Below are 17309 nucleotides of genomic sequence, written 5' to 3'. Positions count from 1 at the left end.
TGATTTGTGACATGACTGGGCCCTAGATTCAATGAAATGGATTTGCTGAGCACCGAGCCCAAGGCTTTTGCATTTCCTCTTGCAATGGAAACAAAGGGAGTCCCATCACAAAGCAATGAGAGACCACAGCATTCACCTCACTTCATGCCATGTTCCTATTCACCCTTGTGGCCTGACCATGCAGGGATTGTCCCAAGTCTAATCAAAGTTTTGCCACTCTGGAGCTAAAGCCATCAGTCATTCCGGAGTCCTGAGAAAATGATCATGACCTTGGTCACATCGAATATCGCAACAAACATCCCTCAAGGGTATGAAATGGGATATAAATATACATCCCAGCCCTAGCCACTTTGTTCACAGATCCTGTGTTCACAGTTGTTGTTGCTATGTGCCCTCAAGTCACACTCTGTCCACCAAACAATAGTACTACCTCAGTAAACCCATTTCAATTAAGAAAAATCCAATGCAATGCAAGAGCCCATGTATAGTTCCTAGAAAATGCAATACACTCATCCCAAGAATGGAGTAAGAATGGAATAATTCGAGTCTTTTATTGATGGCTTCCCTTATGCAGGAACAAATCAGCAAGCAAAATCTATTTTACTGGCACACCAAAGAATTGGAAGTATTAGTTCAGGGGGGAGAATAGAGGGAATAGTTTCTGATCAGAAGTATATACATGTTTTTCCCATGCAAGGCCAAAGACTTTGAGGAGGCGGAGAAGGCAATGTTTATGCAACAAAGCCTAGAGAATAAGTGTGGAAGCTTTTAAAGACTGGATTTCAGTGGAAATTTCCAGACAATATGGGATTTAAACAGTTTCCTGGAGACACAGATCAACCAAACAGCAACATAAACAGTGACAACAAGAGTGGGAGTCAGGAGGGGCATGTCAAGAAGCATCAACTCATTGGACAGGAGATAACGTTTATAAGGGGTGGAGAAAACAATCAATTGCAGGAATTGCAGGAGAGAGTTAAGGTGTTCATCTTCTAGTATCTGAGCTTGGAACAAGATAAACTGCTCCCAAGCAGTCTTGGTATTCCACCACTATGGTAAAATGGTTGCTGTGCTTTCAAGAAATGTGAAAATAAAAGACCCACAATGGTACATCTGTGCATCTGATACCATTTCAGCAGTCTGTGTCTGGTAAAGCTACAGAAAATAGCTTCTTGATTTTTACTTGTCTGTAGATTCAATGGAAACACAAGGCAGGAAACAAGTGAGGGAGGTGATGATCTTTTTAAAGCCACATTATGTGATTTATTTGTTGTCGCCAAAGGGCCTGTGGCATGCTAGCCAACTGGGCAAGGCAAAAGAAAACAGAAAGCTGAAGCACAACCTATGACACAATACCTCATTGACAGGCATATGATATGACTGATTTCTATTATCTCTTTATAGCATTATGATTCTACATCAACTGCCACAGCTGCACCGTTATGGAGCATTGAAGTCTGTGGTTTGGTCAGAGGCACCAAAGGAGCTTCCTGGCTGAGGATTTCCTCCCTGCAAATCTGCAAATCTCAGGATTCCCCAGAATGGAACTATGGCACTTAACATGGAATCATAATGTATAACTGAGTCATGTGAAATTACTCCTTGTTTTCTGTAGTAGTTAGGAACCATTCTAAACAAGAAGGAAACAACCTGCACAAGAGATTCATGTTAAATCTTTTCTGTAACATATAAATGTATATTTATTTATAACTTGCAGTTGCTGTTGTGCGCCCTCAAGTCATTTCTGACTTATGGAGACCCTAATGCAAACCTACTGCAGGGTTTCTTGGCAAGATTTGTTCAGGAAAGGTTTGGCATTGTCTTCTTTGAAGCAGAAAGAGTGTGGTTTGCTTAAGTGAATTAGATAAACAAACCAGCCCTTTCTCAAAGGTGCTTGCCTTCTACATTTCAATACAGTTGGTGACAGTGGTAAAAAAGAAAGAAAAAGAAAAAGAAAGAGGGGTATGAGTAAAAAGGAATTTATACAGATACATACACAAAGAGGGGGATACATATCAAACAGCCACACTCTTCAACCCAGCATGTGTTAAAATGACTTAAAACTAGCAGCAGTTGGACTTACCGTATATACTCATGTATAAGTCGACCTCATATAAGTCGAGGGCAGTTTTTGGATCCAAAATCATGGATTTTGATATGACCTGTGGATAAGTCGAGGGGCAAGCACTGGAGGATGTTACAAAAGATCTAAGGGGGGGGGGGAGAAAACAAAGCACCACTTCCCTCCCTATATCTCACTCTCTGGACCTCTCCCAAGCATCAGTCTCAGCATGGAAAAGGGGAAACAAACCTCAGCATGCACGTACACACACACACACACACACACACACACACACACACACACACACTCTTCCCCTTACCAAAAGCATCTCCAAGACACATGGCTTGCGAAAAGGAAGACAGACCCCACTGTCTCTCTGCTTGTCACCCCCAGCACTCCAAGGTTCAGGGCTTGAAGAAATGGAGGACAGGCCTTTCTGTCTCTGCTTTTCACCTCCAGGACTCCAAAGCTCATAGCTAGCAGAAATGGAGGACAAACCTTTCTCTCTCTCTCCTTCTCACCCCCAGGACTTCCAGGCAAAACGGGGTACAAGCCAGGGCATACTTTCTGTGTGTTCCTTTCCTCAGCAAGTCAGCAGCAGCTTGTTAGGTCTGGCTGCACGTAGGACAGGATAAAATGTAGGGCAAATTGTAAGACAAAATTTAGCCCAAAATGTAGGACATTAAAAAATGGAGGACACAACCAACTAAAAGCAAAAAAATTAATATATATTAAAAAAACATTAATATAAATCTTTATGTCATAGAGATCTTGTTGCACCTCTGAGACTAAATGCATCTGAGGAAGCAGACTCTTTCAGTTAATAATAATAATAATAATAATAATAATAATAACAGAATTAAGGGACATGTAGATTTTGGAGCACCTCTGAGACCAAATGCATCCGAGGAAGCAGACTCTCTCAGTTAATAATAATAATAATAGAATTTAGGGACATGTAGATTTTGGAGCACCTCTGAGACCAAATGCATCTGAGGAAGCAGACTCTCTCAGTTAATAATAATAATAATAATAGAATTAAGGTACATGTAGATTTTGGAGCACCTCTGAGACCAAATGCATCCAAGGAAGCAAACTCTCTCAGCTAATAATAATAATAATAGAATTAAGGGACATTAGGAGGCAGTGGTAGAGAAGGACCAGGGTTTGATCTGTTGCTTGGACATTAAAGAGAGTGTGATTTAGCCACTGGGCTAAATCACACTCTCTCAGCCTCAGGGGTGGCAATGGCAACCCCTCTCTTTGCAAAGCCCTAGGGAAAGTCCTTTTCTCTCACCCTCAGAGGATGCAATGGCAACCCCTCCCTGAAGAAACCTTGCCAAACCCTGGGGAAACCCTTCCTTCCTTCCTTCCTTCCTTCCTTCCTTCCTTCCTTCCTTCCTTCCTTCCCCCTCCAGAGAGAGTCCTACCAGGCTCTGCCTCTCTGCCTTCCTCCTCCATAGCTCTCTCTGTAGTCCTCCTGGCATGGCTGAATGGAAAGCTCCTTCTCCTCCTCCCTGCCTGGCCAATGGGGAATGGAGAAGCTGGGAGCTTGGCTGCAGCCTCTCCAAAACAAACGGAGGCTGGCGCCGGGGCTTCAAACAGGGAGCCGTTACAAGGCTACAGAGGAAGGTGGGCACTTCTTCTTGCACAAAATTTATTAGCATTAACTCATTGACCCTTCCATAAGTCTACCCAGGATTTTGGAGTTCATTTTGGGGCATAAATTTTTCGACTTATAGTTGAGTATATACGGTAACACCTATCACCAACAGTGAAAGATGAACATATACAGGGGTAGTAGCCATGTTGGCTACACAGCAAAGTACAATAACATCCAAAATCCATGAAACAGCAATACCTTTATTGGATAACCAAAATGCACAAAATGTATGATGCAAGCTTTCTAAGCTCCACTGCCTTTTTCCATCAGGCAAAGGCATGATTTTTAACCCCTTTGCCTGATGAAGAAACCAGTGAAGCTTTGAAAGCTTGTGACATCTGTTTTGTGCTTTTTGGTTCACCCAATAAAAGTGAAAGGTGAAATTAGACATGACAATTATCACACAGTTAGCAAGCAAATTTTTAAGAGAGGTTGGTGTAGGGGACTCTGGTCCAAATTGGAACTGGGGTTGAGAGGTGAGATTATCCCCTGTTGCAGTCCTGATGCATATTGAGAGAATCCAAACATTCTATATTTCATACAAAGGGAAGGTCTCATATGATGCACCTAAATCAGATTATGGCTACAGTATGGGACAAAGGATTACAGCCCCCGTAACTGCCACGCCAGGGACCAGGTATAGATCCTCCCACCCCACGTACTGGTTATTCACATTTTAAAAGCCTACATACTAGGACTAACTACATTACAAAAACCTGAGGGCCTTTTAGGCTACACAGTTATTGCACTATGATCCCACTTTAAAAGCCTTAGTTGCATTTTATGGAGTCCTGGGACTGGCAGTATAGGAAGAGCATTCACAATTCTCACCCAGGGAGCTCCTCTAGTGCCTCTGGACAAACCACAGATCCCAGGATTCCACAGGATGCAGTCAAGACAGTTAAAGTGGAATCATGCCACTACAAAGATGCAGTGTGGAAGAGCCCCAGGAAATAATTAAACCTGGGATGTCGTTCATGAGGAACATGTGTTCTGCCACCCAGGATTCCAAAAGATAGAACCATGGCAGTTAAAGTGGAATTACAGTGCTATCACTGTACATGAGACTTTATCTTGCTCATCTATAAAGGCCTAATTTTTTAAAATTTATTTTAAAAACAACTTCACTGAGTACTGAAAGGGTTTAAAATAGAGGGCTGCATCACAATGCAATAAAGATGAATTTGAAGGCCATCACGGTTGTATTAATCCAAGAGAATAAGGGATTCAAATAATACAATATGATTTTTTAAAATTGGGCTTGCCTACATTGAGTTATACAGAACTCTGCCAGGAGTACATATAATTATGAAGAGAAATCATGCTGTATAAAGTAATATAGAGTATGTTCTTGGAACAACATCTATCAGTGAAGATTATACAAACTTTTGAATCATGTAAAGCTGTTCTGGCAGAACTCTGTGGAACACCTAATTTTTCAGCACACGATGTGTATAGTTTTAATGTTCACTTGCTTCTGATGTTCAACATTAAACTGTTAGGACTTGCAAAGAAAAGAAACCATGAATTTGAGTAAGAATGATCTGCTATTAAACAAGAGCTCTACAGATAAGGAGATGAGAAGCTGTATAAAGCTTTGGAAGTTAAAAAAAATTCTGGGTACCCAATGGTTCAATTTATTTATTGAAAATCAATTGGATTTTAAAGTGTTTCCAGTTTTCAAAAAAGTCAAACCAGCATGTAACCTGGGTATGACTTCGGCATATATAGCCATGACCAGATTTGCCTTCTGCAGGAAGGAAATGTAACTGCTATATCAGATGTAGGCAGTTGAACAAAACACAAGAAAGAGAATAACCTTTCAGAACATCGTAAATTTGGTTGTAAGGGATCAAGACGTATTTGCCCAGCACCAAGAAAATGCCTAACCCTACTGAAGCCTCCATAGGATGACACATCTAAGCCTGTAGAGCAACTATCAGGGGGTAGGGAACTGCATTAGTACCTCCCAGAAGATTTAGGAGCACTCTACCCCCTCGTGCCCTTCTGTAAAAGAGGAGTGTGTGGAAATTCCAACATGTTTTTGTCTCCTCAGGTGCTAAAGTTGGAGGTTTTTTAGGGGTGTGTGTGGTAACAATAGGAAATGACCAAGCTCTTAACTCTTGGGTCACCTTCTGTTAGGGGAAGAAAGGCTTCCCAGGGACCTTAAATGGACTCAAACACATCACAAAAGTGCTCCATCCCAAGTGCATTTAGGGGCAAATAAACTAGACACATTGGGGACTACAAAAAACAGCCCTAACCCCTTTCCATCTCCCCCGCTCTAGTCTATAGCCTATGCCAGCCAGTAATTCCAGAAGGACACCACCATTAGTGGGATCAAAAGCTTCTAAGATGCATCAGTCATGCTTCAAATGAAAGTCACCTGCCAATGGAACAGAGGAGCTGTTGTGACTTCAAGTCATTTCCAGCTTACAAAGACCATAAGGTGAGTCTAGCATGGGGTTTTGTTGGCAAGACTTGTTCAGAGAGGATTTGCATTTGCCCTCCTCTGAGGCTGAGAGAGTGTGACTTGATGAAAGTCACCCGGTGGGTTTCCAGAGCCGAGTGGAGATTTCAATCCTTGTTTCCCAGAGTCCTTTCCAACACTCAAATGTCTACACTTTACTGGCTCTCCAATGTTTGTTACTCCGCACTTTCTTCTTCATCTCTTATCACAAATGCATTTATATTAGGTCTGTAAAGAAAAATTCTGTATTTATTAGAATCACAGAATAATAGTTGGAAGAGACCACAAGGGCCATCCAGTCCAACCCCCTGCCATGCAGGAAATCTCACTCAAAGCATACCCCACAGATGGCCATTCAGCCTCTGTTTAAAGACCTCCAAGGAGGGAGATTCCACTACACTCCTAGGGAGTTTGTTCCACTGTCAAACAGCCCTTACTGTCAGGAAGTTCTTCCTAATGTTGAGGTGGAATCTCTTTTGATGTAGCTTGCATCCATTGTTCCAGGTCCTAGTCTCTGGAGCAGCAGAAAACAAGTCAGCTCCCTCCTCAATATGACATCCCTTCAAATATTTAAACAGGACTATCATATCACCTCTTAACCTTCTCTTCTCCAGGCTAAACATCCCCAGTTCCCAAAGTCATTCCTCGTAGGGCATGGCTTCCAGACCCTTCACCATTTTAGTTGCTCTCCTTTAGACATGCTCCAGTTTCTCCACATCTTTTTTAAATTGTGGTGCCCAGAACTGGACACAATATTCCAGGTGGGGCCTGACCAGAGCAGAATATAGTGGGACTATTACTTCCCTTGGTCTAGACACTATACTTTTATTGATGCAGCCTAAAATTGCATTGGCCTTTTTAGCTGCTGCGTCGCACTGTTCACTCATGTTCAACTTGTGGTCTGCTTGGACTCCAAGATCCCTTTCACATGTAGTTTCATTCAGCCAGGTGTCACCCATCCTCTATCTGTGCATTTCATTTTTCTGTCCTAAGTGTAGTACCTTACATTTCTCCGTGTTGAATTTCATTTTGTTAGCTTTGGCCCAGTTTTCTAGGCTATTTGGGTCATCTTGAATTTTGATCCTGTCCTCTGGGGTATTAGCTACTCCTAGTTTGGTGTCATATGCAAATTTGATAAGTATGCCCCCAATTTTGTCCTCAAAATCATTGATAAAGATGTTGAATAGCACAGGGTCCAGGACAGAGCCCTGTGGGACCCCACTGGTCACTTCTCTCCAGGATGAAAAGGAGCCATTGTTGAGCACCCTTTGGATTCAGCTAGTCAACCAATTACAAATCCATGTAACAGTTGCCTTGTCTAGCCCACATTTTACAAGCTTGTTTGCAAGAATGTCATGGGAAACCTTGTCAAAGGCCTTACTGAAATCAAGATATACTATATCCACAGCATTCCCTTCATCTAACAAGCTGGTAATTTTATCAAAAAAGAGATCAGGTTTGTCTGGCATGACTTCTTTCTCTGAAACCCATGTTGACTTTTTGTGATTATGGCATTGCTTTCTAGATGTTCACAGACTCTCTGTTTAATGATCTGCTCTAGAATCAGATCATTAAACAGAGGGTCTGTGAACATCTAGAAAGCAAAGAAGTATTTAGATGTGGGAATTAGAAAGCAAGTAGACTTACATTAACTGATGGAATTGAACTGAATAAGCTGTAAAGGACCAACTTGAAGGCAGTAACAATGAACTTCTCTACATTTTATAAGACTGTAAGTCAGGGGTACTTATATAAGAACATTCATTTGAAAATTCAGACTGAAATAATGTTTCTCCTCATTATGTCTGATGTAGCAAAACATGTAATTTTGTTTCTATTACCATTATATCACTGCAGGTAGTTTATTTTCCTCTCTACCATAGATTCTGACAATTTCCCTAGAAAAACAATAAAGTTGGCAACAGCCATCTTGCTTTACTTAGCTGTACTTAGTGCCAAGTGAAAAGGGCTTTACTTTGACAAGCAAAAAGGGCATTTATTTCACCGGGTGGATTGTATTAACATCACTATAACTTCACTGAAAAATCTCACTAGATGGGGAATAAATGCTTAAGCAATCAAGGGCATAAATAAACTCAGAAATAACAACACAGACACATTTTAAAAGCTTCATATTTTTGTCTAGGCACATTTATTTTTCTGTAACACATTGTTTCTATTTCTTTTTTAAAGAGATAATTACAATCTGCTCTATGACCGCATCTAATGCCAAAGAGACAATGGAATTAAAAAAAAACCCCAGAAGATAACAAAAATCTATTCATTCTAGTCAATGCTATCCCCACATATGCTAGTCATGAGACATTCCAGAGCTCTAGCTTCAAGTACCCAAGGTTCAGTGCCTGGCATCCATCCAACACCACCGTGACCTACTTTGCAAAACAGAATTGGTCCTGTTTAGTTTAGGAGGAAACAAAGATTTTTGGCCTTCAAGAAACAAATGTGACATCCTTGCACTTACACAAAAAGTGAATGACTTGAACACTTATGCACAGTGCGCATTGCCAACAGTCCTTATATAATAACTACTACATCTCATGTTAAGTCTACCTTTTGTCTATGAAGAATACCTTCAAAGGCAAACTAGTGCACACAGTTTAAAAACAGCAGTGGAAATTGCCTTTAAGATGAGCAGAAGTTAACATTATTTATGATTTTTAATCTCTATTGTAATATTTTGATTCTGATGAATCCCTATTCTTCCTGTAGATTGAATTCTTTTATAGATCTGAAAAACAAAGAGTGGATACTTTACCTAAGTAAAAAGTTGATGGAGACCTTAAAAAACCTTTAATGTGAAAAATACTGAAACCTCTGTGATACATATCTATGCCAGCTTCTTAAATTCGGGCTCACTTGCATCAAGAATTGACCCCACATCCAGCTGCAATATAATATACAGGTCGGGTGTCCCTTATTTGAAATGTTTTGGACCGAAAGTGTTTTGGATTATTTATTTATTTAGGAATACCTGTATTTGTATATGTGTACATAATAAGATCTCTTGGAGATGGGACCAAGGTCTAAACAAAAATTTCATACATGCTTTATACACACAGCTTGAGGGTAACATTATACAATACTTTTAATAATGAACCATCAGAAAGCAAAGGTGTTACTATCTCAGTCATCCATGAAAAAGTTTTGGTTTTTGAAACATTCTGGATTTCAGAATTCTTGATAAGGGAGACTCAGGTGATATTAATATTAATAATATTTATTGGTAATGCCACCTTTATGTGCTGCATCTGATATTACTGTGGATATAGCTTCAGGGGTGGTGTCAAGATGGCCTTCTGGTCTGGTTTCATGGGATTTCAGTTTTAGTTACTGTTACCTGAGGTTTGATCAATCACTTATATTTTTAACCCTTGCGAGTCTTCAAAGAGCAAGATTGAAAAGACTGATTGGGTAGATTTGAGAGCTGGTTTATTTGAGAGAGAAATGTTGCTGATCATCTTAAGGAGCAAGCTTAATAGCCCCTGCTCAAGAAACCCTCTTTAGACCAGGAGGTTATAATAGTATCCAGTAATCCAGTTACTAGTATCAACATTTGGGGCAAAATACTTAGCTGTGACAGTTCAAGTCAAGACGCTGTGGGGAGAAACACGAATCTGATTCAACTGATTCCAGGCCCAATTTTGGTTTTGGCCCCTCTGACAGATCATCCCTATTGAAACAAAGACACATGGAATGCAACCATGCTAATTCTCCTTGATACCTCAACAGCACTGGACAACCTCAATCACTATATTTTGCTGGAATGTGGGGTAAGAGTTGAAAGCAGATATATGATGGTGTTGTTCCTGGGTTCTGCTGAATTCTACAGTATCTGTGGGTTTCATAAGGTTCTATCTTGTCTGACATATCAACTGATTCAAGTAAGACTATGCAGGTTCTAGACTAACATTAGGAGTCGACAGAAAGTTTGACCAAGATGGATAAATTAAAATGAATCCCAATAAATTGAAGGCTCTGTGGCAGGTGGTTTTCATGTCTAAAAATTAGGTGCATGAAACTGGACAGTGAAGAAAGCTGACAGGTGGAGAATCAACTCATTTGAAATATAGTGCTGGAGAAAAGTTTTACTTATACTCTGGACTACTAAAAATACAAATGAGTGTGTCCTAGAGCAAATCAGGGCTGAACTCACATTAGAAGCCAAAATAACTAAACTGAGGATGTCATACTTTGGATATATCATGAGGCAACTTGACTCAATGGAAAAAATGATAATGTTTGGCAAAGTGGAAGGCAGTAGCAAAAGAGGAAGTGTGCATTACAGGTGGATAGACGCAATCAAGGAGGCCACAGTCCTGAGTCTGCAGGACCTGGGCAGGCCAAATGATGACCAGTGTCCATTCATAGGGTCACTCAGTTGAAGTTGAGCAAACAGCAAATAACAAAATTGTGTTGGGAAAAGGGGATGTAGTCAATTTAAAAGAGCAGTCATGTAGGTTGGGATTAGGAATGCAAACCAAATCATGTTGGATCTGGTTAAAGGCCTTTCTTATCCAATATGCTGCTCCCACAATGGCCAATCAGTGCCCTATGGGAAGTACACAAAAGTCAATCAGTTGTCTAGGGTTCTGCACTCGCCCCTCCCCATAAGTAAAAAAAAAACCCTTTATCTCATTTTTTAATTTTCTTTTTCTTACAAATATAACATTACAACACTCCAGCAAAAGGCTTGGATGTTGAAATGAGCCAGTATTCCATATTCTTTTAAACATGAAAGCATCCAAGGATTCCATCCCCCACCCTTATATCTAAAGCCAAATTTCAGTTTTTGAAAGCTCACTGTAAACTGCATGAAACGACACAAACATAAAATAAAAGACAACATCTGGATTCTGTCTTTTTAAAGCACATTTCAAAGTTTGCTCACTGCCTCTCTATATTGTTATCTATGTGCTGTTCCAGAGGAGAGGACAACACAAGACACCTCCTGTAACAGAAACATAAAGCTGCTTGGTCATTCCAGATGTTTTTCCCTTCAAATGCTAAGCAAAGGAGGGTTTTGGCAGTTATAAGCAGGGGAAGTAATTTCCATGAGTCACGCAGAACTGTTTTGCTACGATGACCCATGTGTCTACCACCCTCGTGGCACAAATATAAACGCCTGTAAAAAAAAACCATGAATATAACAGTGGGATATGGAGCAGTAACATGCAATGGGAGTGGTTGCATCACTAAATGTTACACAAGCTAGATTTCTTTTCTACTCATTGTTACAGACACCATAATAAACATCCTTGAAATCAGTTTCATTCATACTAGAGGCATAAGCTGCAGCTGTATGGAAAATGCTGTGTAAGAGTTAAATTAAGTAGTTCCATGAAATTGTCCACATATTATCTAACATTTAAGTCTGGATTCCTCATTCTAAAAACCCTGACTTTAGATCAGTCTAGACTACAGTACTATTTATAAATTTGCCAAAATGTGCATTCGTGCAGCCAAACTAGACGTGACATCAAAGACGCATGAATGTCTGTCTCCCTTACATCTTAAGCCTTAAGGGGAGGGTTGTTTAACCTAGGCTCAGAAGGTGAAGTGAGATTAAACCCTTCCCTCCCACGGATTCAGCAGTTTCACCCGTAGAAGGAGAAACAACATGGATGACCATGGTCTTCCCTCCATTGCTAATAGTAGCTCTCGTACAGCAATGTGCGCTGGGAGGAAAATATGAACTATCACATCCCCGATCCACCAAATTAGAGCCCCATCATTTATTGCTGACATTACCTCTCATTTGGCCTCTTAAAAATGAGAAAAAGAGAGCTCCCCATGCCCATACATCTTTCCCTTTTTTGTTTCTTTCCTTAATGGCCTGCCAGAAGAGGATGTTTTTCACCTATTACCCATAAACATCAAATAAATGCTACACAAGTGTGATGTACTTTGCAACTGCCTTACAACTGATGCAGAGCAACTCCTTTCCACACTGCACAGCAGCATATAACTCAAGGTCTATTTTCTCTCACTGTTTAACCTTGCTCATGAATCTCCTGTACCTTAATTTCCTTGCAGGAGCAACATGTTCCAAAACAAGGAATAGATATTGACCTCACATGCCTGTCACAAAGCAAGTGCCTAGTACCACAAATACACTGTGCGAAGACTCTGAAAAGGTTGAGCAAATGGCAAGTCAAGGATTTTCTTAACTAGGGATGCTCAGCTTTGGTATTAAGAAAAAAAACCTTTCTTCTCCTAGTGAAGAGCCCATAAGCTAGAGTTATAGCCTTCATAAGCAGCCAAGTGATCTAATAACATCATGGAATGGAAATTTAAATAAGAGGTAAACTCTTATGGTACACATTCATTTAAGGCATGATTAACATCTGGTAGGCCACTAAGTTCATCACATTTCCTGACAATGAAGGGAACTGCCATTTCAGAATATGGTTTTCAACCAAATGCAGGGAACAGGAAGGGTGCCCTTACTCTTAAATGGTTAGTCCATTTTTCCACTCTGAGGTCAGTAAACAAAAAGGCAAGAGTTTATTAAAGCCAGCACACATACTTTGCCAAGTGATTCATGAGCAAATGGAGCATCTGTCTGTTTTTCTCAGGAAGTCTGTGTACTAAGCTGTGGATCTCTGAGATTCTTGATTCTTGATTCTCCAGTTCTGCAACAAGACAAAATATTTTTGGTTTCATCCATCAGTTACAAGCTATTTAGTACAACCTGAAATCCCTAGATTTTGATTAGCTTTATTACAATAATAGGTACGAAAACAATAGAAAGTTGAAAGGATGCATAAATGTCTCTTCCCAGCTTAGTTGCTTCCTTTAGTCTGACCCTCGACTTACACACGGATCAATGAAAAGCAACAATTTTGGCCCAAAATGTTGACCTCAACTTATACATGAGGTTGATTTATAGTCAATATGGTAATTTTATTGTAACACCTAAACTTTAATTATCCCAGCACAAAGTGGAAGCAATTGTAGAAGTCCAAAGAAGTGTTAGGTATTTTCTCATTCTCTCCCCACCTGCTCTTTGTTGCTCTCATGCAAACACACACTCACACACCAAACTCTATCAACATTTTAGAATAATCTTTTTTTGGGGGGTGGGGGTGGGGGGGAGATGTGGACAGTGAGGATACACAGGCATCCTAACAATAATATTCATACAATCTATTTTTACAAGTCTCTCGTCCAACATGAACTTACCTTGGACAGAGGGAAAGATGGTATTATCCACCTGGGAGAAGCCCTTTCACTGGGGATAACAGAACTGGTAATCCTGTTCTCATTTCTAGTGGGAAGAGATATTCTGGAGTATACATTACCACCTTGCCTTGTCCCACAGTATGTATGCATTGAGTCACAGAAGAAGGAGAGGACAGAGCCAAGTACTCACAAAATACAGTCGTTCCTCCATTTTTGCAGGGGATCCATTCCGGACCCCAACATGAAAATGGAAACTCACATATATTCAAGCCCCACTGGTCTGTGCTCATGGGCACCAGCACCATTTTAGTCAATGGGGCTTGCCCCTCCATGAGGAATCAAGACCATGGACTTCAAGTCTGCAAAAATGGAGAGGTGACTGTATAGATAACGCTAATACCCTGTGAATTATTTGCTTTGAGTTATTTTCATGGCCTAACCTACATCCTTCTACCACCACTCACTGTCAGGAAATCAAGCAGATAAACATGAGAATCTTTTTAAAAATACACTGTGAGTCAGAAATAATTTTTTTGTTTCTTCAATGGACAATGAATATGAAAGAAGCAGAGTTGTTTTCAGCTGCCCTTGCAGAACTAACAGCTTTCTCATTTTACTCTCTAATGTTAAATATGACATCAATCTAAATCAGTGATTCCCAAAGTGGGCGGTACGCCCCCCCCCCCCAGAGGCAGTGGAAACGTCCACGGGAGTGGTGAGAGGGAAGGGGGCAAAAGGGGGGCTTCAGTTAAAGTACTGGTGTGCAAAAAAGACAAGGGGAACCAGCAGACATTAGGACCATGGTAGGGATGAGGGTTGCATGAAACTTCTTTTCAGGGTATCTTAAAAACATTGTGAAACCTCACTTCATGTGGTCATATCTCCTGCTCTTCATCTTTCCACATGAGCTCACTCTCTTAGCCACTAGTGGTGGCAAGAAACTCTTGCGAGGGTTGGACACAAGGCATCACTTCTGTTGCTTAGAGTGGCACCATTTAGGGGCTGATTGAATGACTGGAGCAAAGAATTAGAGCACATAGCAGTGGGGAAGAGGCAGCAGCAAAAAGGAACTTTCAGGTTTGAGACGCTGCTTAAACTTTCTGTGCTCCAGCCTGATCTTGTTTTCTTTCATCTGATAGGCTGAGAGAAGAGCATGCAGCCTCTGTAAACCCACTATACACATACTGGCTGGGACACTCTCTGCCCCAATAAAGAAGGATTGAGAGTACTTCCTTGCTGGGGAGAAGCTTCTCCCTTTTCATTTGGTCACCTGGGGAGAAGCGATCAAGCAGTTGGCTGAGCAGTGACTAAGAGGTTTCTTGCCTGCATTTGCCTTTGCGGAAGTGACGGAATGGCTGAGAGGTTTTTCTGTCACTGCTTGGCCAGCTGCATGATTGCTGTTCTGACAGTGACCAGGTCCAAAGGGAGTAGCAACCAAGAAGCCAGTACAGCAGCAACGGAGAAGCCTCTCACCTGCACTGGCCTTTACTGGATGGCTGGCACAGGCAAGAGGCTTTTTGGTCGCTATTCAGCCAGCTACTCAGTTGCTGCTCCCAAAGGGAGCTGTGACCAAAATTGGTTGTTTTAAATTTGCAGTAGAACATTAGACTTAACATCAGAAAATAGGCATTGGGGGCACTAGGGTTGTCGCCCAAGAGGAAAGGGGCAGTGGCCCAAAAAAGTTTGGGAACCACTGATCTAAATGATAAAATAGTAGACTCACAAGTATGTCATATTTATCAAGTCAGAAACCACAATGAAATTAATGGAGACGTTCTCATCAGAGGCAAGCTGAAATGACAGGATACTGCAAAAATTCAAGCTAATAAAAACCTATGATTTTGACAACCAAACATTTCTGTAACATCCCCACTTTTTTCCATTGTAGGAAGTTTTAATTAATATGCTCTCTTACATCACAATTCCATTCCTATTTGCAGAATTTTCTGAAAAAGCTCACATCTTTGCCAATAAGTTCTAAAAGATTAAAAGTTATGTGGTGTTGCTGACAGAGGAATTTGTCTCCTTCAGGAGGCTGAGACAAATTACTTACTTGCTGCTTTAATGAAGCTTCTTTGAAACTGATACATCATGAGTGGTCCAGGAAGCATTCTGAGATACAGAGGAAAGCACAACCAAATGACAACAATTAAAATTCTTGGTAGAATGGTTGATAAGCACTGGAAATAAGTAATTACAATCAATTTATTCATCATCATGTAGGGCGCAGCTAAACACTGCCAGCCATTTAACTGTATTCAACAAGAAATGTCATCACATTGAAAAGAAAAAGGATTTAATACCTGTCTTTCCGAACACTGATCAGCTTTTCATCATTAAATAACTAAATAGTCTCATATAATGGATTGGTAACTTAAAACATACACTGACAATACTGCAGCCTGTGAAAAAAATAGTAACCCTGAAAGACAGATGATCAACACTATAAAGCATCCCAGAAATCAGCTATTTCAGACTTATGTCAGGGCTAGCCAGCAACAGCTAAACATGACATAATACGCCCTGCCAAAGAACAGAGCAGATAATAATAATAGATATAATAATAACAGAAACAATTGATTACATTTTAAATGTGTGTCAGGGAGATGTGGTTCTTCAGGCCTACAACTTCAATCAGTCTCCACCTGAAAACTAATGGTAAGGGGCTTTTGGAGTTGCAGTACAAAAATACCTGGAGGGAACCATGCTTGACTAACCCTGTTCCACAGCAGAGGTGGCCTGGGAAACTTTAATAATGAGACTGCATTATACACCTGAATAAAGGGAAAAGTGGTTCCTTGCATGGACAACTCAAGTTAAATGGAGAAGTGTTTGTGAGGCTCTGAAAGAATGTGCACATTTTATCCACCCTTTCTCTCCTAATACCACATGAAGTAATCGCATTAAAAGGCACAGCAGCAGCGGAATCACTGGCTGCAATTATCCTATCACCTTTCAACACAGGCAAAAAATAGGGCAGTGATAAAGCAAAAGAAAAGAGCCAGGCCAGACTATCACCCAATTTCAACCAGCATCCAAAATGTTTGCAAAAATTCACTTCTTACGAAACTATTTATACTCTGCTAACAAGATTATAAGATTAAAGGATACTTACTGTAATGTATGGGTCTGGAAGTTAAATCAATTCCATGTAAAATTTACAATGATGTAAATATAGTGTTTGTACTCTAATGGAAAACAGAGGACCCAACTAGTCTGATCTTGTGAATGTTTCTTAGGGCTTTTCTCCAGTGTGGATGCAGCCTCAGTCCCATGTTCACACCAGGTGGTATTATGAGAAAGGCCCTTATTGCTGGCTTCCCCTAGAATCTAGAGCACCCTTCCTAGAGAGACTACATTGGCTCCTCTTTGCTGTCCTTGCATTAGCATGCAAAGACATTTTCAAGAAAGGCTTTGTTAAACTGAATGTTTTTTGAAGGGAGGGCTTTCAATAAGGAGTGGTAAGTACTATTTTTTAAAATTATTTTTAGTATTTGCTTTAAATTATTTCTAATGGTTAATTATATTTTGATGATAATTTTTTTATGTTTTATCTATACTGTATTTGTTTTAAATTGTAAGTTATCTAGAAGGTTGTGGGGGATGTAAATAAAAGTAGGATATTAAGTAAAAGAACCAATGACCTGAGGACTTGTCAGTACAAAATCCACACATGCACCCTGACTAGAGGTATGGGGAGAGTGTGAATCTCACCTTCAGATTTAGCTAAGATCTAAGTCTCAGTAACATCTTTCCATAGCAATACACAATGCTTGCTACTAACAAAAGCTCTGTTAGGATTTAGCACCTTATCCTGAGCTCCTCTGGGCAGTTCCTACCAGCTCTAGACTGGCCCGTCAAAATGTAAGAGTAAGAAAGAAAAATAGATAGAGGTTAGAGCTGAGATTGGA

The 17309-nt window shown here is 40.4% G+C and overlaps 1 protein-coding gene across 7 annotated transcripts in view; it reads right to left on the bottom strand.

The window, feature by feature from the left end:
• Nucleotides 1–17309, bottom strand: part of ARHGAP26 (Rho GTPase activating protein 26) — a 345307-nt gene that overhangs the window by 107802 nt on the left and 220196 nt on the right. For all 7 annotated transcript variants that reach the window (XM_089531147.1, XM_089531141.1, XM_089531150.1 and 4 more), the window contains exons 16-17: nucleotides 15452–15510; nucleotides 12743–12848 (exon numbers count right to left, since the gene is read on the bottom strand). In XM_089531147.1, coding sequence (XP_089387273.1) covers nucleotides 12743–12848; nucleotides 15452–15510 — 165 coding nt within the window. The remainder of the gene's footprint in view (nucleotides 1–12742; nucleotides 12849–15451; nucleotides 15511–17309) is intronic.

This window comes from Sceloporus occidentalis, unplaced genomic scaffold, assembly GCF_023333645.1.
Source record: "Sceloporus occidentalis isolate IW3139 unplaced genomic scaffold, rSceOcc1.0.p SCAF_1, whole genome shotgun sequence".
Classification (NCBI taxonomy): Eukaryota; Metazoa; Chordata; class Lepidosauria; order Squamata; family Phrynosomatidae; genus Sceloporus; species Sceloporus occidentalis.
This window is presented reverse-complemented; position numbering and strand designations above follow the sequence as displayed.